This window comes from Dendrobates tinctorius, unplaced genomic scaffold, assembly GCF_039654945.1.
Source record: "Dendrobates tinctorius isolate UK_male_01 unplaced genomic scaffold, ASM3965494v1 ptg000008l, whole genome shotgun sequence".
In the NCBI taxonomy this organism is placed as follows: Eukaryota; Metazoa; Chordata; class Amphibia; order Anura; family Dendrobatidae; genus Dendrobates; species Dendrobates tinctorius.
In genome coordinates this window covers 49,417,720-49,439,666 of record NW_027361676.1, presented here as the reverse complement: position 1 = coordinate 49,439,666, position 21,947 = coordinate 49,417,720, and the positions used below count along the sequence as shown (strand labels likewise).

At 42.5% G+C, this 21,947-nt stretch overlaps 1 protein-coding gene across 4 annotated transcripts in view; it reads right to left on the bottom strand.

Annotated features, from left to right (window-relative positions):
• Positions 1–21,947, bottom strand: part of GALNT7 (polypeptide N-acetylgalactosaminyltransferase 7) — a 262,812-nt gene that overhangs the window by 64,251 nt on the left and 176,614 nt on the right. For all 4 annotated transcript variants that reach the window (XM_073577415.1, XM_073577411.1, XM_073577405.1 and 1 more), the window contains exons 3-4: positions 9,736–9,902; positions 6,413–6,543 (exon numbers count right to left, since the gene is read on the bottom strand). In XM_073577415.1, coding sequence (XP_073433516.1) covers positions 6,413–6,543; positions 9,736–9,902 — 298 coding nt within the window. The remainder of the gene's footprint in view (positions 1–6,412; positions 6,544–9,735; positions 9,903–21,947) is intronic.

Sequence of the window (21,947 nt, the reverse complement as noted above, 5' to 3'; positions counted from 1 at the left end):
TCGTCGTGGGACACACTCGTGGACTGCTTCGGATCGTGGGTGAGTATTTTTGTGGTTTGTTATGTTAATATTTATTCCGGAAAAGACAATGGCTTCGGGGAACAATGTGACAAGTATTGGTAAGTATGTTACTCTATGTTATATGTACTGTATGTCTATGTATGTATTGTATGAATGTATTGTATGTATGTAGTATATATGTGGTATGTATGTAGCATGTAGTATGTATGTAGTATGTATGTAGCATGCATGTAGCATGCAGTATGTATGTAGCATGCATGTAGTATATATGTAGTATGTATGTAGCATGCATGTAGTATGCATGTGGTATGTATGTAGCATGTAGTATGTATGTAGCATGCATGTAGTATATGTAGTATGTATGTAGCATGTAGTATGTATGTAGTATGTATGTAGTATGTATGTAGTATGTATGTAGTATGCATGTAGTATGCATGTAGTATGCATGTAGTATGCATGTAGTATGTATGTAGTATGTATGTAGTATGTATGTAGTATGTATGTAGTATATATGTAGCATGTATGTGGTATGTATGTAGCATGTAGTATGTATGTAGCATGTAGTACGTATGTAGCATGCATGTAGTATATATGTAGTATGTATGTAGTATGTATGTGGTATGTATGTAGCATGCATGTAGTATGTATGTAGCATGCATGTAGTATGTATGTAGTATGCATGTAGTATGCATGTAGTATGCATGTAGTATGCATGTAGTATGCATGTAGTATGCATGTAGTATATATGTAGTATGTATGTAGCATGTATGTGGTATGTATGTAGCATGTAGTATGTATGTAGCATGCATGTAGTATATATGTAGTATGTAGTATGTATGTAGTATGTATGTGGTATGTATGTAGCATGTAGTATGTATGTAGCATGCATGTAGTATGTATGTAGCATGCATGTAGCATGCATGTAGCATGCATGTAGCATGCATGTAGTATGTATGTAGTATGTATGTAGCATGCATGTAGCATGTATGTAGCATGTATGTAGCATGTATGTAGCATGTATGTAGCATATATGTAGTATGTATGTAGCATGTAGTATGTATGTAGCATGCATGTAGTATGTATGTAGTATTTTTTTTTTTTTTTAACATTTAACACATTAGCCGGATGATGGGACTACTACTGTCCCATCATTGGCTAATGTGTCAATCACTGTCATGGTAGCAGGCATCGCCAGATGGGACTTGTAGTCCCATCGGACGATGCTTGCACAGACCCCCGGACATCAGCACAGCCCCCCGGCAGGCCGGCACAGCCCCCCGGCAGGCCGGTACAGACCCCCAAAGGGTGCACAGACCACCGGCAGGCCGGCACAGCCCCCCGGCAGGCCGGTACAGACCCCCACAGGGTGCACAGACCACCGGCAGGCCGGCACAGCCCCCCGGCAGGCCGGTACAGACCCCCACAGGGTGCACAGACCACCGGCAGGCCGGTACAGACCCCGGGCAGTCCACACAGCCCCCCGGCAGGCCGGCACAGCCCCCCCGGCAGGCCGGCAGAGACCCCCGGAAGGCCCGAAATGACGGCGCATCATGATGCGCACACACCGCGCATCATGATGACGTCAGGCTGTCAATCAACTGAACTTCCGATTCCGATGCCGAATTCCGATATTGAAAAAATATCGGAAGTAGGTATCGGAATTCCGATACAGCAAGTATCGGCCGATACCCGATACTTGCGGTATCGGAATGCTCAACACTATTACTGACACATAAATCATATATAGTAAAAGTCCTTAAGTACCTGTGGGATAGATAAGACATAAAATTTGCAGTGTCGAGTTTACATAAATGAAAATAATATTTTTAAAGAAACGGAATAACAAAGTAACGTTTAGGTGCAACTAACTGGAACAGACTGGCGACATGTCGAATTATGCGTAATATGAACGAAATTGGTTTTCTACCTAGAGAATAGAAAAAATTCAAGACTGAAAAGCTTCTATGTTTTTTAGCTCAATGGGGCTCGAAGGAGCCCGACCACCGTGAACCCCCAAGACATTGCAGAAAAAAATCAGAACCTGGAATCTAGTTTCTGCCATTCCATTTAATCCAGGGATCCCAAATCTTCAGAAATCGGTCGTGGGAACAGGTTTCCCAGCTCGAGAGTTCCTCTAGTCGAAAGATCTCTCCGACTTTCACTAACCAGTCCCTGTGTGTTGGTGGAGATTTTTGCTTCCATCTTAAAGCTTTTAAAGAGTTTTGCGGCACCCAGCAACAAGGATAGATGATCATGTTTTTTAGGTTTGAAATTGGTGGAGGGGAGAGATAAAAGCACCTCAGAGGCAACAAGATCCAAATGCAACACTCCCAAGGCCTTCAAGACATCATGGATATCCCGCCAGAATTTAAAGACTTTTTGGCAGGTCCAAAAAATGTGAGTAATAGTACCTCTCGATTTTTCGCATCTCCAACACATCGGAGAATCAGATAGGCCTAAATGAAAAAGCCTCTCTGGGCTGTAATACCACCTTGATAAAATTTTGTATGCCGATTCCTGTAACAGGATGCATCTCGAGAAGGCATGGGAGTTAGAACAAATCGATTGCTTCTCTTTTGGTGACAGAGTAATGTTAAGTTCTCGTTCCCAGGAATAGAGAAATAATGGGATGTAGTTGTTTTTAGATTGAAGGAGATTATCATATATTTTAGAGGTCAGTCTTGAAATAGGTGGTTTTATTTTCGTCAGTAAGTCTAACCAGTGCCAATTAGGTGAGGGAGTGGTTACTTTTCTGATTTGTTTCATATAGTGGGAGACATGGATCTGTTGAAGGAAATTATTTGGGTGCTTTTTGACTTCTTGAGGCCAGAAGTTTTTACAGAGAATCTTCTTATTCAAAAGGTGGGAGATTGGTTTATTTGGTAGAGATTCCCATAAGTCATAGGGATCCGTAAAGTCTGGGTTGTAAGTATATGGGATTATCCCTATTGGCATTTTATTGATAAAATGCCAATCTGGCGGGAGGTTTGGGACCAACAAACGCCTGGTCAAAATGGACGTTAGAAGAATGTCATCAAAATTAATTTTTGAGGTGGGGTAATTTGCCCATATTAGTTTTTTCGCATCTGTACCCAATAATTGTAAATCGATGTGAGGTTGGGAATCCTGATCTATCAGATGGATTAGTTTTATCCATCTGGTCAAGTGTATGGCTTGATAATAAGACATCAAATCTGGTAAACCCAACCCCCCCCGCCCGTCTCAGTAAGATCAAAGTCCTAAAAGGGAGCCAAGCTTTTTTGGATTCCCAGACAAATCTGGCTATAATTTGATTTAGCGATTTGAAGAAAGATTTCGGTAGGGATACTGGGACCATATTCATCACACAGAAAATTTTAGGTAAAACATATGATTTAATTACGTTGACTCTACCCATCCAGGAAATAAAGGGAAGGTCCATAGGAACTAAGGAGGTTTTTGATTTTCCCCAGTAAGGGGGTGATGGGGAAATTTTTATTTAAAGTGCCGCTATCATCAGAAAATACCCGCTTGTTTAACCCCTTCATGATGGAGGCATTTTCGTTTTTTTTTTTTCGTTTTCGTAGTTTTGCTCCCCTTCTTCCCAAAGCCATAACTTGTTTACTTTTCTATCAATATGGCCGTGTGGGAGCTTGTTTTTTGTGGAGCGAGTTGTACTTTTGAATGACACCATTGATTTTACATTGTTGTGCACTAGAAAACGGGAAAAAATTCCAAGTTCGGTGAAATTGCAAAAAAAAGTGCAATCCCACACTTGTTTTTTGTTTGGCTTTTTTACTACTTTCACTAAATGCTAAAACTGACCTGCCATTATGATTCTCCAGATCATTACGAGTTCATAGACACCAAACATGTCTAGGCTCTTTTTTTATCTAATTGGTGGAAAAAAAAATTCCAAGCTTTGTTTTTTTTAAAAAAAAAAAAATGGACCATATTTCAATACCCGTAGCTTCTTCATTTTTCATAATCTCGGGTTGGGTGCGGGCTTATTTTTTGTGTGCCGAGCTGACGTTTTTAATGATACCATTTTGGTGCAGATATGATTTTTTGATCACCCGTTATTGCATTTTAATACAATGTCGCAGCGATCAAAAAAAAAAAAACTTAATTCTGACTTTTTTTCTCGCTACGCTGTTTAGCGATCAGGTTAATCCTTTTTTTAATGACAGATCGGGCGATTCTGAACACGGTGATACCAAATATGTGTATGTTTGTTTTTTTATTGCTTTATTTTGAATGGGGAAAGAGGGGTGATTTGAACTTTTTTTTTTTTTTTTACTTTTGACATGCTTCAATAGTCTTTATGGGAGACTAGAAGCTTCCACTACCCGATCAGCTCTGCTACATAGAGGCAATGATCAGATCACCTCTATGTAGTAGAATTACTCCCTTGCTATGAGCGCCGACCACCAGGTGCCGCTCACAGCAAGCCGGCACTGACAACCATAGAAGTCTCCAGGGGACCTCTGGTTATCATGTCAATGAACCAGTGACCCACGATCACGTGACGGGGGTGACCGGTGAGCAGATTTCCGGCCCGATGGTCGGAAACACGAGTTAAATGCCGCTCGACAGCGGAATGTAATGAGTTAATAGCCACGGGTGGATTGCAATTGCACCCACGGCTATCCCGGGCACATGTCAGCTGATCAAAACAGCTGATATGTCCAGGGAAAGATGTGGGCTCAGCGCTGGAGCCCACATCAAAGGGAGGGAGTCCGACGTCGGCGTACTATTATTCCTGACGTCGAAATGGGGTTAAATCAAGTTTTTCTTATAATTTTTTTCCACTATGTTGGCATTTTGCAATTTGTATTAAAATGATAAAAATAGAAATCTTGTAATTTTCACACTGAAATTTTTCGACTCCAATTTCCATTGTTTTTTTTTTCTTATTTATTTAGGAAACACCACATGTACATAGCCACAATGGTCAGATCCCCAACTCTATCTTTTGCATTGAATTGTCTAATGAGCATGTGCAAAGGTCATTGTGAAAGAAGGGGGAGCAGGATGTGACGTCACTTATTGGGATTGGTGGACCCTGTATTATCAGCAGTGTGTTGCCAAGCATTCTAATCCTGCCTGAAAACTACATGAAAGGATCAAAGGTATCATCCAAAAAAAAAAAAAAAAAAAAAAAAAAAAACCCACAAACCTGTGGCTAATATGAAATTGCACGATCAATATTTTTTTTTATTAAATATTGCCAAAAAAGAAAATCTTTGCTATAGGCATCTTCAATGCTCAGGGAACATTACTGACCGAGGGATTCATAAATACTAGTTTGCTTTTTTTGTGTGTGAGAAGAGTTGTAGTTTTGAATCGCACATTAATTTTACCCATAAGATGCACCTGAACACAGGGAAGAAAAATCCAAGTGCGGAGGAATAGTGAAAAAAAATAAAAAATAATGCAATTCTGCCATTTTCTTTAGTATTGTTTTAGTAGTGTCCACTGTATGGTAAAAGTAAAAGTAACATGACAAAATGATGCTACAAATTATAGAGATTAGTGATGCCACATGTTAGAGTTTGATTCACTGAAGTGGTAGGAAAAAAAATTCAGAAATTTGTAAAATTGTATGCCGTATTTTGCGGATTATAAGACGCACCCCAAATTTTGAGGAGAAAAATAGCACTTTTTTTTTTTTACATAAAATGGTGGTGCTTCTTATAATCCATGCATTTTATTGCTTACCGGGGCCGGTGACTCCTGGGTTCCCGGGGTCTCTGCTGGAGGAGGCAAGAGTGGAGCGTTGCTGCAGGCCGGAGGCTGGTATGAGGGGGTGTTCCGATATGAGACGCTGCGGATGTTCTGCCAACATTTTGTGAAAGCCCAGAACCCCCCCACACTTACATGGTTTACTGTGCGGTGGACTCCGGGAAAATAGCTGCCGGGGCATGCGCAGACAGCGATCTCGGCACCAAGATCTCGAGAGAGGAGATCTCGGCTCTGGGCTTTAACAAAATGTCGGCTCCCACACCACTGAACATCCACAGAGTCGCACATCGGAACCCCCCCCCCCTCATCCCAGCCTGTGGCCTGCAGCAGCGCTCCACTCTTGCCTCCTCCATTAGCGATCCTGGGACTCTGCTCCACCACAGCCGGCAAGGTATATCCGCATTATAAAACACACCCCCAATTTCCCCCAAAATTTTTGGGGAAAAAATTGCATCTTATAATCCAAAAATATACAGTAATTGCTTGGATATCACACAATTCAGAAATCTGTAACATTTATTTCTATCTCGATAGAGCTGTTTGGTTGCTTGTGTTTCGCATTGTTTTATTGGTGCCATTGTGAATTCCTGTTTGTTTGTTGATCGCTTTGTGTGTGCAGAAAGACCCCAAATGTAATTGTGACAATGGGTACCATTTCCCCACTTACCTGTCCTAGTTTCGATTTCTGGGCGCCAATGCTTCTTGCTTGTATAAGCCCTTCTCTACGCTCATTTCTAAACACCTTCACCAACCCGTTCCATTGCTTGATATAATCTTCCAGCCTTCCCTTTAAATGTTCTAGAAGGAAAACAAAAACAGAATCATAACAATACCACAGCAGCCTAGATCCGAAGCATCATATCTGTTTCTGCAGACAGAAGTCACAAGCATAGATGCGGGCGCATGGATGGCTCAGTAAATGCTTGAGTGCGTTTCATCTGTGATGCCATTTGGGCTGAACACTGAACACATAATGCATCTGATGGCTTATTCCTGGCAGCTAGGAGAATTTACATAATCCTCACAGGATGCTTTAATAGCCATCGACAACTGTATTCATTTCACAAGTGATATGTCAACTGTGGTTTGACCATGATAAAGAATGGTTGAATAGTTTCTATTTTGCTGGACTGCAAAGGAGCAAATAAAAAACCTGTCCACCAGCCTCAGTCGCACACAGCTGTCGGGTCACAAGCTGGTAACAAGTAACTGTGCCACCTCAGGATCAGCTGCCGAGAGCACCCCCAAACAGTCTGTGAGACCCCTGCCTGCCGCAGTAAGAAGCCAGCAACCCCAACGGAGACATTAGAGCATGACAAGTAGAAAAAAGCTTCAGAGACATTGACAACTGGTACAAACACACATCTTATCTATATTCTGTTTCCAATGACATCATTCTATTTTGGGGAAGTTTTTCTAAAACAAAAGTTTGCTCATTTCCATACACAGATATTAATGTTTTTTTTTTTTTTTTTTTTCTTTTTAACAGACGCTGTTGAAGTTGTTCACAATCTAAAGCTGGCCATATACATTAATGGGAACCTGTCATCACGATTTAGCATGGTAAAGGTATGGTCACTTTTATACTGATTTAATAGCTACCTGTAGGGAAGAAATCCACATCCTGGTTCTTGTCTAATTCACGTTAGAAGTTTTGGTGCAATATCCTCTTCGTGCGTCGTGGAGTGGCTTTGGGTACTGTGGGTAGGGTTTTCGGCTCTGCCACAGCCCCTCTGCGTTTGTACAAGCCTCCTATTTTAAAGTTCGCGCTAGCACCACCCTTGCTGCTGGCCGCGTTTGCACACATTTGTCTCCAAGTGGTCTTCAGTAAAATGGTGCAGAGGAGGAGGGTGGGGCGGTGGAAGCGCAGATTCAGATCTCGGCTCAATGACAAGCCAAGATCTCAATCTGCGCATGTGCCAACCCCGACAACATTTTTACAAAGACTTTCGAATGTTAATTACCCCTGGAGCCATTTTGCTGGACTACTGGAAGATGAAAGTGTGTTAGCGCGAGATTTAAAATAGCAGGCTCATACAAACACATAGGGACCGCGGCAGAGCCAAAACCCATACAATGTTTCAACTGATCATTCAGCTGGCAGCCATCTTGCGCAGCTAGCCGAGCATTCTCGTGTTCTCTATGAAAAAGTTGCTACCTGACATTTATAGTGTAAGCTTAAAGAGGTTGTCGAATACTAGACAACACCTTCTTAAACTAAATGTTCAACCCCGATAAAAGAATAAAGCTTATACTTGTCTCCAGTGCCGGCTCCGTTCGAGTGGTGTCGGCACTTGCTCTTCCCTGGGCTGTGATGCTCGGCACGCAATCAGCGCTAGCATCACTGTCTCCGCCTTCATACAAACTTAACAAGGATTAGTCATCCGGGATACAGCTCATCCTGGACTTCCTCTTCTTGTTCAGTTTGCCGGAAGGCTGAGACAGCGACGCCAGCGCTGATTTGGTGCCGGGCATCACATGTCATTCCACCGCATCACAGCCCAAGGACAACGAGTGCTGACACTGCTGGAATGGAGCTGGCAGGGGAGGGGAGTATAGGCTTTATGATTTTATCGGGGCTGAACATTTAGTTTAAGACTGGGGTTGTCCTTGTAGTGGACAACCCCTTCAAAAGGGATTAGTAGTCTGAAATCAGACATGGTGGATCCTTATTTCCCTAATCATCTGTTGGGGGTCCCCATATATATTAGACTATTGACTGAACATATCCATAGTACCGGTTTTGGGTGACATCAAATGTGTATGGGGGCCTTTAAGCTGTGTGTTCAGATTTTTGTCTGATGTTGGAGAACAGTTGTGTTCCTCGTACTCATTCAATGTCAGCTGTATCAGATTAGTTAAGGTTACTATTCACACTGCGCTCCCTCTGTCTGTTGCATGTGGCAGGAAAGCTCCCAGTGTATATGTGAAACAAATCCATAGGCCTCACATTGACCCAACCGCCTAAAGCAGTATCCCCTTTAACCTCTGTTGGGCACCACATGTCAGCATACCTCTTTTTTACTGTAGAAAATAGTGCAGTCTGCTGTACTAGCTATATATATATATATATATATATATATATATATATATATATATATATATATATTATAATTTAAAAAAAAAAAAAAAAGCTGTGTGTGCTGCCATTGTTTCTTGTGTATGACTTGATCTGTGTAAAATGAACATGTCACTTATTTATTATATTTAATGTAACATGTATAGAATTTTTTGTTTTACCAATTTGCACAAAAACAGCCAACAAAGAAAGATGACACTGCATTTTAAGAGTTATAACTTATGCATTAATTTTTCTTAAAAACAAAAGACAATACTGTATATGAAAGCATTATTTCCTGTCAGTGTAAACCAGCCTGATCATGGCAGTCCTGGGGGCCTTTACTGGACCACTGTCTGACATGGCAGACTTGGATGCCTTTGTTAGATCTCCATCTCCAATAGCCGCTGACTGGCACTCCATAATGGTGTTGTGGGGCTTCTATATGGTGACAGAGAAAGCTTCTCTCTACTTTATCCCCTACAGTAGATGCTGTGATTGCTATTGACTGGAGATACAAAGGACTGACAAAATGGTGGCATCATACAGGGTGTGTCCTGTGGCCACTGCGGTATTGTACAGCACCGTTCACAAGGTGAAGGAGCAGCAGAATACGGGAACATAGAGAGGCTCCAACACATAATATAATTCAGTGGTCCCCAACTGGGTAATACGGGCACCGATACCCCTTGACGTATACCACCGAAGTACAATGTAAACATAACATGAATTGACACTATTGTGTACGGCCATTAAGAAGAAGGTATGAAATAAAAGCCATCAAGCTATCTGTTCGAGGTTAGGAACGTCATAAGTAGACGTACGCTGTGATGACAGATGGTGATGGGGTGCAGACGGGTGGTGGTAGATCTCACGTCTAGGATCAGCGTTCCTGACCCACACTGACACCAGAATTTTCCAGCAGAACTCACCTTTGTTACTGTAATCATCTATCATGACAATCTCAGCCAGGTATTTTCTAGGGGTCCTCTTGATAACGCTGTGAACGGTCCTCATAAGTGTTGACCAGCCTTCATTATGGAAAACGATGATCACACTGGACGTGAGCAGGTTCTCATCATAATTCCAGTACTTGCACCTAGAAATGACAAGTATGACCAGTTAGTAACAGTTACATGTCTTCTGATTATAACAAGAGGTCGAATAATAAATTAGGTTTCCTTTATACAGTTAGGCTATGTGTGTGCTGTCCCATCTAAAGTTTTGATTACATGTTTATATAGATTGTGTTATTTTCCATGCTGTGTAGTCTTGCATTTGGTCTGCTGCCACCTGCTGTCCTTTTTCTGTATAGCAGACTGCAGCTAATTATTTCTAGTACATGCCTTCCACTTCCTGGTTAAGGTCACTGCTTCTCTTCCTGTCAGCTGCCATTATTAGTTTCATTTTCTCTTGGGAGAGACTTGCCTGTACGGGCTGTGAAAGGCATCAGTTTTTTGACCACTTCGTTGCTCACACAATTTGCTGCATCATCTTGCTGTACCACCTGGATTGTTACACCTGCATTTCTGGAGAAGTACTGCATTACCAATCATACGCTGTATGTCCAGATTTCCAATAAACAAGTCTGGACTTCACAATATCTGGTGTGTATCATCTCTCCAGACGCATGAAGAGCAAAAACAGCAACAATGGTCCTGTCTGCTCTGCATTGAGGAAACGGAAGGTAGGAATCATTCCCAGCCCCAATCAGCTACACCTCCATTCTCATGTGGGGACAGAACAATGTGCACACATTACGGAATTGCTGCGGAAATTTCCGCGGGAATTCCTGAATTCCATTCCGCGGGAAATATGCGAGCAAATCGCATTTTAATTTCCCGCGGAAAAGCTAGCGGATTTGCAAGCGTAATTAGCCTGCAGAATGCTAGCGTTTTCCAAGTGATCTGGAGCATCGCTTGGAGAACTGATTGACAGGTTGGTCACATTCGTCAAGCACAGTGTTTGACAAGTGTGACCAACTTTTTACTATTGAGGCTGCCTATGCGGCTTCAGTAGTAAAAAGATCTAATGTTTGATGTCGCGGTCTCGCGAGACCGCGACGTCATCAAAGGTCATTGTCGCAATGCATCACTGGGAACGGGACCTGCCGGGAGCAGCACGATGATCGAGGATACTGTGCGGGACGCCGGAAGGTAAGAAAAACACGATTTTTTTTATTTTAATTCTATTTTTTACAGGGCTATGGTACTCACAGCCTGGAGGACAGTCTTCTCTCCTCCGGACCGTGGGTACCACCCACAAATGTTCTGCTTACTTTTCGCATGGTGGGCATAGCCACATGCGGAAAGTAAGCAGAACAATGCATTCCTATGTGAGTGGAATCGCCGCGATTCTGCAAAATTAATGAGCATGCTGAATATTTTTCCGCGATGTGATTCCGCTGCGGAAAAATTCACATCATTAGCACAGCATTGCGGAATCCCATAGGATTGCATGGGATGCTTTTTTTTTTTTTTTGCGTTTTCACGGAAAAATCTTGCGTTTAAAAACGCAGAGAAAACGCAAAAAACTCTACGTGTGAATACAGCCTTACTGAGAAACAAACTTAGTATGGCTAAAGCTGGTCAGAAGCCAGAGTTATAGGAGGACCAATGATAGCCATCAGCCCAACGGCACCACAAAAATTCCCCTTTCAGTTCACTTCATTGGCGGGAACAGGGGAGGGGGATATGCAGCTGCCAGGCAAATCTTGAGTCGCTAATCTCTTGACAGGTTAAAGGGAACTTATGAATCAGATCCTGGCATCTAATTGGACTGGAGCCAGACCCGGCAGGTTTCTTTCCCCACCATCCTAGTTGATTGACCGGTCTCTCCAGATGCACACAGGCTCTCCAGATGTACACACCAGAGACCTGTCCCTCAGGAATTGACCAACAGCTTCCCTTTAAGACTTATTAACAATGAAAAAGAAGCCTGGAGATCCCTAATGATCCGATCAGGTCCCTGGATTTTGCAATGGACTTTATTTTGTACACAATGATATCTGGTATTTTATGGTGCTCGTTTCTGCCTCCAGATAATTTGCAGGTTTTTTAATTAAGGACAATTCTCTGGATCTGACTGAGGTAGAAAGGACTACCTCAGCCACAGCAAAATGCAAGTACAAATAAGCCCTCACCCCGACACAGTGATTCGAGGACTGCACAGCAGAGATACCTGCTCATAGAGCAGAAGGAGCAGGCAGCACACAAGTATCTCGTGGCACTTTCTCACTGTTCCTAGTCTTATGTCAGTCACTGCATTAAAGGACAATTTTAAGTACATGATTTTCCCATATGAGAAGCCTAAAATAAAAAATGAAGAGTGAATATAACAGGTCTCTGTAAATAAAATGTGATATTACAGATGTCAGCATTCGTTATGGATGTGATTTGCCAGCCTTGAAGCACTGGTTTTCCCTTCTGTGCCCTTTACACGAGGACAATGGGCGGCATTTATGGCGTAGGATAATGTAGGCTAAAGTTGCAGTACTAGAAGCTGCGTGTCCTCCTAAGCTCCACAGGGTGCTGTCCATGGACACTATGGGGTACGCAAGTGCTAGTTTCTAAAGTATGGACCTGTATCTAAATACCAGATCCAAGAGGTCTCCAAAAATACAGCATTTGGAGATTCTGTGACAATACATAAAACACATTTTAACCCCTTCCTGACTGGGTAAACTTTATTTTTTGGTTGTTTGTTTGTTTTTTCCTCCTCATTTTCCATGAGCCATCATTTTTTATTTTTTTTTTCCATTAACATAGCTGCATAAGAATTTGGGTTTTAACAGGACACGTAATTTTGAATGACGGAATTCACTTTAAAATATGATGCACTGAAAAATGAGAAAAAAAATTCTAAGTAGTGGGGTGAAATTGTCAAAAAAGGCCCACGGCTATCATGGCAACCTATCGGCAACTGAACAGACTCCCACCCAGGAATGCATCACATATGTCGCTGTCAGGAGCAGATACTGACATTTAAATGTTTAAGCAGCACATTAAAAGCAAGTGCCAGGAGTATTCACCGCTGTCACCCATCATGTATGGAACCGCGTCAGACCATAAGCCGGCCCCATACTCCCAAGCGCTACGTACTAGTATGTCCAATGTCAGGAAGGGATTAAAGATTGTGAAGAAAAATATCATTCAAGTGAATCAGAGCAGCCACTAAACAGTGCTGTCTGGGCTCTGCACACTATTTAAATCCAGTCGCCGCAGATAGCTGATTGGTGGGGGAGCGGGACCCCTACTGACCTGATATTGAAAAGCTATCCTCAGCATAGGACATCAGTATCACAGCGAAGTGAAAGGTTTCTCTTCATGACTCGCGGGATGCAGAGCTCCAGACACTTCTTTTTGTGCATAGAATGAACATTTAGAATAAGGTGAAGAAAATCCCAAACACCTTACAAGTCAGTGATCTGCATATAGTGCAGGTAAAGATGCAGGCTCCAAGAACGGGAGCGACAACTCAGATACAAGAAATGAATCCAGTGACTGCTCTTACAGATTCATTAATATAATGCAAGAGCTAGGAGTAACTACTGGTACTGACATGGAAGTAAGGGAAGTACGTCCGTATCATAAGGGATAAGAGATCTCTAAAAAAATGGATGTAGAATGTTTTATGAATCTGGTTACTGAGCCATTGTAATGATTTAAAGGGTTATGAAAACATTAACGTAAAACCAAGTCATCACCCATAATTGGCTGATCAGTGGATGATTGGCATAATGGGGCATTTTTTATCCCTTTTACAATGGAGTGCTTGCTGGGAGACACCAATTTCAGATGGTATACGGATTGTAACGGAGGCTGGTTTTTTTAGCAGAATTGGAATTTTTCTCCCCATTACAAAATGTAGCATAGTCACACAGCTACATTTACTCTCTATGGGGCTGGCGGGAAAAGGCAGAGAGCAGCGCAGGACATGGTCTCATGGGGATCTGTGGTCGAGCATGTGCACCGATGCTCTATTCTAAGGGCGCTGTCAGACGGCTATATAAATTGGACCACAATGCATGGACTGGTCCTGTCTCTCCGACCCAAGCGTGACAACTTTATTAAATGTAATCTACGTAGATGTCACACTCTGGTAGGGAGAGCCAGGGCCAGTCTGAGCATTCCGGTCCGATCTCTGTCCGATTTATGCAGCTGCATCACTACAGCCTAAAGGGCATAAAAGTTTCTCTGCCAATCGGTGTGGGTCCCAGTGGTCAGACCACCACCAATAAACCAATGGTCACCTATTCACATGAGAACAGCAGACAATCCCTGCACTAACGGCACTACTATATATTCAGTTCTGCTACACATGTATCATCACAATATGGAAGGTTAGTGTGACCGCACAGCTAAGGCCAGGGGTATAGGTGGTGACATACGCTGGTACTTGTTGTTCTTTGACAGTTGGTGAGACACAAACAATATATCAAATGACTACAAGACACAAAAATAATCTCACTTAGCACAGCAAAAAAATCTGCAGTCGATGAGCAGCAACAAGAAATGTATCAGAGTAAAAACAAAACTGCATATAAATAACTCCAGATTTAGAAATCCATTACTGGTAATCTCACAGAGGCCGTTACAACTGAGAACAGTGACTCAAAGCATGCTCGTACATTGCAAAAACACTGACAAAGAGCAGAAAACATCTGCTCCACTTTGTGTTTGTGAGGAGGGAGGAAGGGCGGAAAGGCCTTGAAGAAAAGGAGAAAAAGGGAGAAAAAAAACAGCCGATAGAGAAGACAGACAGCAACAAATGTTTGATTCTTATAGTATAGCAGCCATAAAAGACGCCCATTGAAAATGAACCTGGAAGCATTGGAAAGCGATCTACTCGTCCATTTCTAACTCGATGGTTCTTGAGAAAGCTTTTAGTAGCCATAAAGCAACCGAGGAGAACAGCCCATCAAATTACATGTACTGCAGTGTTACAGATCCTGAAGGGACAAGCCCTTACAAAATGCAAATTGAACAGCAGAAAAATGTTCTGCATTTCCCAGTAGAAGCTAAATGTAATGCACATGACAGATCTCCGCACAGTCGCGGCTTCTTTCTGGGCTTTCCATGTCATTTAAAATTCAGCGGAGACGGAGGCCGCAGATGATTCGAGAAGAGTCAAAGAAAGCGACATCAAAATAAAGCTCAAGAAAATATTTTCTGTCTGATACAACAGAAGTCTGTACGGTAGAGTGAGACGCCGATGATGATGAGACGGCAACGCAATTAATCTGGTCTGAAACAACTCCTAAGGCCGCATTCAGATATCTGCTGATTTCCAGATATTTCACGTGTGTTTGGTCAGGGTTTCTATTTTTTGCCATCAGTGACATAATTTGTCAAAATAAATTAATAAATCAAATAAAATTCCAAAACTTTTGTCATCCATCACAATGTTAAAAACACAGTTCATGGAAGACACCTTGATCAAAAATGGTCAGCAAAAAACATGGACATGTGAACAGCACCATGAATTTTAATGGGCACATTTACTATCCTTGAAAATCACGGACAGAACACACGTGAAAAATGGATGTGTGAGCGAGGACTCGGCCTGTGCTTAAAAAGTTACAAGATCCAATGGACATTTCTGTGAAATCACTCCAGCATTTTTGAAGTTCCATTATAGTTGCATACGAGTTCTAGGTTTATTTTTTTTTTTTAGACTGAAACTAGTAGACATAAGCTATATGTTGAACTTTCTAGACTTAACAAGTTTTTCCAGAGGAAGGTAAAACCCCATTAGGCAGACCTTAATTACCATATATTAGGGGAATAATTCCGTCCTGACTCCACATATGGCAATCAGACCATTTCCCTGGATCAACGCCCATCACAAAATCTAATGGCCATAGACTAATATTATATTTCTCAAGATAGGAAGAGAGATATCCAGGCCCTCCTTGTACTATTGTAGTGAATCAACCATTACATCATCACGTGGCTGACAGTTCCATAGTCACACTGCTCTTACAGTAGAGAATCACCATCTGTGATGGTGAAGAAACCTTCTTTCTTCTAGACACAGATCTCTGTACAGTCCCCCTCATATTTGTACATTGCAATTAGATCACCCCTAAACCTTTGTAAATGACCTCACATTTGATAACGTCTTGGAATTGCAGATCACCCATCCCCTCAATAACCGTGGTCGCTCTTGTTGTAAATGGTGAATATTTTCATTATTTACTGATATCATTAACGATAAGCGCTATGATCAGTTAGAAGCTAAAGAATCTGTGCAAAGCATTTCATGTCAACTAAACCACAGATCCATCTGTAAACACTGTTTTGGGGTCTTTGCCTCAAATTTTGGGGGCAAAAACCAGTACGAGATGCCTAGACGTTGCTCAGGACGTCGCTACTGGCCCTCATTGAAGAGATCCAGCTCCGTATGGAGCCTTTTTTGAAGCAATGCCACTTGAGGAGAAAAAGTCTAATATACATACATATTATAATGCTAAGTAGTGGTCCATCTGTGGACAGCACCATTTCCATTTTTGGATCCTCATCACTTGTATATAGAAAAACCCCTGAAACAGCGCCGTCTATAAAGGGGTCTTCTGCTATGGCCGATATGAGTTTCCTTCCATATATTTTTCCCATGGAGCACTGCCATGAAAATAAGCCTCCATATGGAGTTGGTTCTCCTCAGTGAGGGACAGTGTTCGCCCTAAACTAAAGAATCTCAACAATTTTTGAGGAGCGAAAACAAGTTTAAAATTGGGAATATTTAATGAGAAACTATGAGGGGATACAGCCAATACGGACTACGAAAGGGCCAATGGTGCTTGTGTCAGCAAGAGGATCAGACTGAGAAAGGAAAGGACAAGGTACGAAATATACATGTGGAGCTTCAAAAACTAAGTACTAGAGACTGAGCAACCGTGAACCCTGACAGAGAGGATATTGGACTCCTAAGGCCAGTTTCACACTTCCGTTTTTTCCCCTTCAGTCAAAATCCGCCAATTTTTTAAAAAAAAACGGATCCGCCAAAAGAGGGGCGGATCCGTTTTTTTCTCCCATAGACTTACATTATTGGCGGATCTTGACTGACGGTCGTCCGTCCCACCCGATTTTGTACGGATCCGCCAAGATTTTAGCGGCTCCCGGGTGGATGAGACGGACAATGCAACGTTTTTTGTCTTTGACGGTCCGCTCTTTTGAACCGCGCATGCCCGGAATCTTAACTCCGGGATGCACTTTAACCCATAAATGCCGTTACGGGAGCCGCTAAAATCTCTCTCTCTCTCCTTTAAAATTCAACCTTCGCCGGACCCGTCAAAACAACGGTCTGGTGCCACACGTTGCTGTCATTCCGCCGACGGATCTGTTTTCCGCCATTTTCGCAGATTACAACTACAGGCCTAAGGAAGAGCACAAGGTTAAGGCTAGACATGGCTGCACGGTTTTGTGGGTAAAGTAGCAGTGTCCATGCAAAATCAAAACATTGTTTGATAGGCAATCTGAGAAAGACAGTGGTACCTGGTCACTGCGGTCCTAGGCCGCGAGCGCCATATCTGGCCTTACCCTTAGGGCTTGTTCTGAGGAGCGTATTGTACTGACATGTGCTGTCTGAATAACCATCCTGCAGCACACTGATCAAAGTTGTTATAATTGGGTTGTTCTGATGAGTATTTTCACACGAACTGACTGTCCATGTGAAAAAAATTGCAGCATGCACTATTCTCTTCTGAGTATTGGATGAGAATCGTCTATACAAGTCTAAGTGCGCAAAAAAAAAGTCGATCCCACACAGATCATCTGTTTAGTATTAGATAGTTGCAGACACATTGTGATTAATAACCTAGGGATCGGTATTTCATCATGTTCATTTTACAATATTGATGTATGAAAACGAAAAACACACAAACGTAAAAAACGTAAGAGATGGACACACCGATAACAATATGGATGAAAAGCTTCCAATTTATCTAAATACAACTCAGATGACTTTTCATACGCTCATCTGACTCCGGCCTTGGTATCGATGGGGACGATCACAGGAGCAGAATGTAAAGGTAGGAAGGGGAACATAGCTCAGACAGGGTCATAGAAGATAGTGATCAAACTCAGAGCCACAAAAAGGAGAACGCCAGGGCAGATTGTTCACAAGTAATGACCTTAAAATGAAGCAGCGAGAATCTCATTAGCATCTCGGCTGGGCTCTTCGTGTGTCCATCATATACATTTCACAACAAAATGAACAGTATCAGCAAGACATTTCGTATGATTCCAAGCAGTGTATCTACCATTGTCACTTTCACAGCAGAGTATACGGGCCAATGTCTCTGCACATACACTTAGATTAGGCTAAGCACTGGAAGGTATGAAGAGATCAGTAGTGAACGCTATAGATGTAATGTGTAAACTGTGCCCGTTATGTCCTGGTGATACTTCTACCCAATTCTGCACTAGATGCCCACTGGTATACCAGTACCGTCTGATAATGTGACCCACCCAGCACTGAGAGCAGCTTGGTATACGGTGCTTTAGCTATTGGTACACAGCTCCTAGTGGACCCCCATAACAGCAGGAATGTTAGTGCTACAGGCTCAGCAGAAATCTGGTTCGATAAACCCGAAGGCAGAGAAAATTATCTCTGAGACAGGATGGCTTTTTCCTAGTCACACACAAGTCATTTACATTACGGGTCTGTGCGCACATCTGAAAACGAATAAGTCAAAATAAGCACAAATTTTCTAAAATAGATACTGAAGACATGACTTCAATCCAAAGACTAAGGCATAGTGCCTATCAAAAAGTGGAAAAAATGGAAATGCTCCCACTATGAATTTAATAAGCAGAGAAAAAACGGAGTAAAAAAAACACCATCCAATAAAAAGCAATAAATACTTTATTGAATCGCATAGGTAAAATTTTATATATATATATATATATATGGGAGAAATACTGCAGTCAATACAGGGGTACACATGATAGCACTGCGACCAAAAATCATAAATGTGCACATCAGCATTACAATGTAACAGGGCAAGTCCTTAGCAATATCTCTGTACAAAGGAATGAGCAAGTATACAATAACATAGTACAATAGTCAGATCAATATGCCCATGCATAATATTAATATTAAGAGTACCGCTTACCCATAGACGCTGGTGCGTCAGAGTACATCCCTGCAACCCCGACGCGCGTTTCGCGTTAGGTGCTTTCTCAAAAGGGGTACAGACAACATCGTAGTTTTATCAGTTTTTTTTTCAGCACAGATCTGTTATAAAACCTGAAGGATTTCCTAACGCCGGCAGATTTAAATGTGCTGCATGTCAATTCTTTCAGCAGGAAAAATCTGCACCAAAAATGCAAGTAGAAAACATGTCAAGAATGCAGCAAAAATGATGCCTATTTTTGGAGCGTTTTTCCTGCAAAGAGATGCAAAAATTTCTGCTCAAATACTTACGAGTGCTCATACCCTAAAGCTTCAGCTTTTACAGAGAGGGGTGCCGGGCAGGGAGCACTCATGTTAGGTAATCAGTACCCTTTACTCATTTCTTACAATGTTGAAGATCTACTGAAAATAACAATGTGTAGAGGTGTACTATCAGTATTATGTAAGGTGTTATACAGCAGTCCTCCAACTTGTATGACAACCTACAAAGAGGGGTCCTCATATTCCCCTGATCCCACCCTCAAAACCAGCATGTTTTTCCATTGTCATTGTTGCAGCAGTGTTACGCTACAGCACAAACGTGGGGTAACCTCTCTCATGATTCCCGATATGAGGGCTACCCAAAATTGCTCATTCGTTGTGTTCCAACTATTCAGAAGGTAGGAATCTCTCCTTCGACCTTTCAAGTATTATCTGGCCGCCATTCAGGTGAGCCATGTACTGCACTTACAGAACCATAGCGTCCGGCGGATAGACGGCATCCCAGGTAGGTAACCACTGTCTCTGACATCCGTATACCCCGACATATCTTGGCCAGTAAAATAGTGAAGACCTGATGCGCCTCTATAAGTCACTGGGATCTTTAGTTTCTAGTATATACCGGATCAGATGGATTCATCAAAAAGCCTCTAAAAAAAATAAACTTTTGCTTTAATCTCCTCGCAGAATGTTCTATTGTGCAGTAACCTACATATGAGAAATACCAGGAACAGCGGCAGTGATCGCCACTAGTCAGGGTACACGTGTTTACGAGTCTGGTAACTAGTACTGGAGATGTACGGACATGAAAACTTATTTTAAAGGTGGCAAAAAAAATTTGAAATGTGAAATAGCAATCCGGTGTGATTCATGAATACAAAAAGATTTCTATACCAGTTGCATACTTCAGATCACTGACACCAAGGCAAGCAGTGAACACCACACCATGTGTCACAGCACAGGAAACACGGTGCACACTGCTGCATGTTGCCATCTAGTGGCAGTATGTGTAGCTACACCACCACATACTGGATTCAAAAATGATGGGCAAACAGCGCAAGACACTGATAATCAGCAGAATAAAGCCCACGTTTCTTCACCTTACATGATCTGATATAGAATCTAAAATGTAACATATCTAAAGAAAGCCAGGATGTGCGGTGTATTTCAGATGTTTGGTACAGGTGCAGAATAGGATGCACTGATATTAATGAGCAGATTTGTCAATGGTATGATACCAGAATGTGAAAATAACATTCCTAGAGGCAAGACTGGTTTGAAGGTGGCAAACGCTTTTGAAATGTTAATAGTCTTTGATCATTGGATGGTTTTGGTGCTCGGAGACACGAGCTTTCAAAGCCAGACCTGGGGATTGTTGATTTTAATAAGTGTATGCGTCTGAAGGCAGAAGGCGCTGCTGTGTGCAGTCCACTACTGATGGTAGGATGATATGTGACAGCTGGCGGGCTGTCATGGAATGGTAGAGTTGGAAGGGACCCCGAGGATCATAGTGTCCATCCCCCTGCTCAGAGCAGGAGTCACTAAACTATCTCAGACAGATGTCTGTCCAGGGGGCTCTAACACTGCGTCTAAACCCGGGTTCCCCAACTCCAGTCCTCAAGGCCCACCAACACATCAAGTTTTCAGGATTTCCTTAGTATTGCTCAGGTGATAATTGCTTCACCTGTGCAATACAAAGGAAGTCCTGAAAACATGATCTGTTGGTGGGCCTTGAGGACTGGAGTTGGGGAACCCGGGTTTAGACAACCATTCAGTGGCCCCGTCGGGGCTTACGTCCAAACCCCCCCCCCCCCCCCCCCCCCGGAAAAGAGGATTCGGGCGTATGAGCCTATGGGGACACAGATGATAATGGTGCCAACAGAGTGAATGTGTACTCGGCCATGCATCATTTCGGGGCGTATACGCCTACTGGAGGTGGAGTAACACTTCTGGAGGGGTGTGTGGAGACGCGCATCACTGATGAGATGAGTCGAAGTCATTAGGTGGTGTGCGTCTCCTAACAAAAGTGGTGCAACTTCTCCGTAAACATCCTTCATTCAGACCGATGTACAAAATTACAGTATTACTGACTCGAGACCATAGTGGATGTCCGGCTTTTCAAACTCTGTTTTCTCAGATTGGTCAATACACAAATAGCTGCATTAACGCACCAATGTCTGATTCCTGCCGCCTGTGGTTCGGGCAGCACTAATCTGCTGCAGGTTCCCTGTATTGCTACTTATCTACAAGTGCCAAGCTTTACATGTTCACACGGCATTATCTATTCAATGCTGCAGCAGGATAGTTTTTTCTATGATCTGTCATTTCAGCTTTGTGTACTGGTAGCGGGCGTACGTGTGCGCCACTTTTGGTGCCAACTGGTGCATGGGCAGAAAAATGCAGCCGGGTCCGACACCTGCCTCTCACTACAACCCTTTTCTCATGCTTCAGACAGGAAGAAGCTAGCATGGTCAGTCTGGAAGCTTTTCCCTCAAGAATCATTGAGCGCTAATCTGAGAAATTGTATGAAGAATAAACTAGGTCACAATCATTGCAGATTCATGTCCTGAGCGTGAAACGAGCACAAGAGAAGAGTCTGTCAGGATTACTGCTCCGATGCCACGTCCTGCAGGTGTTTGCGGAAAATGCACATTTTTGATGGTCATAATTTTTCCATTCATTTGAATGACTGAAAATGTTGCAAAAATGCTGAAAAAAATGACATATTGCAGAAACTGCATCAAATCAG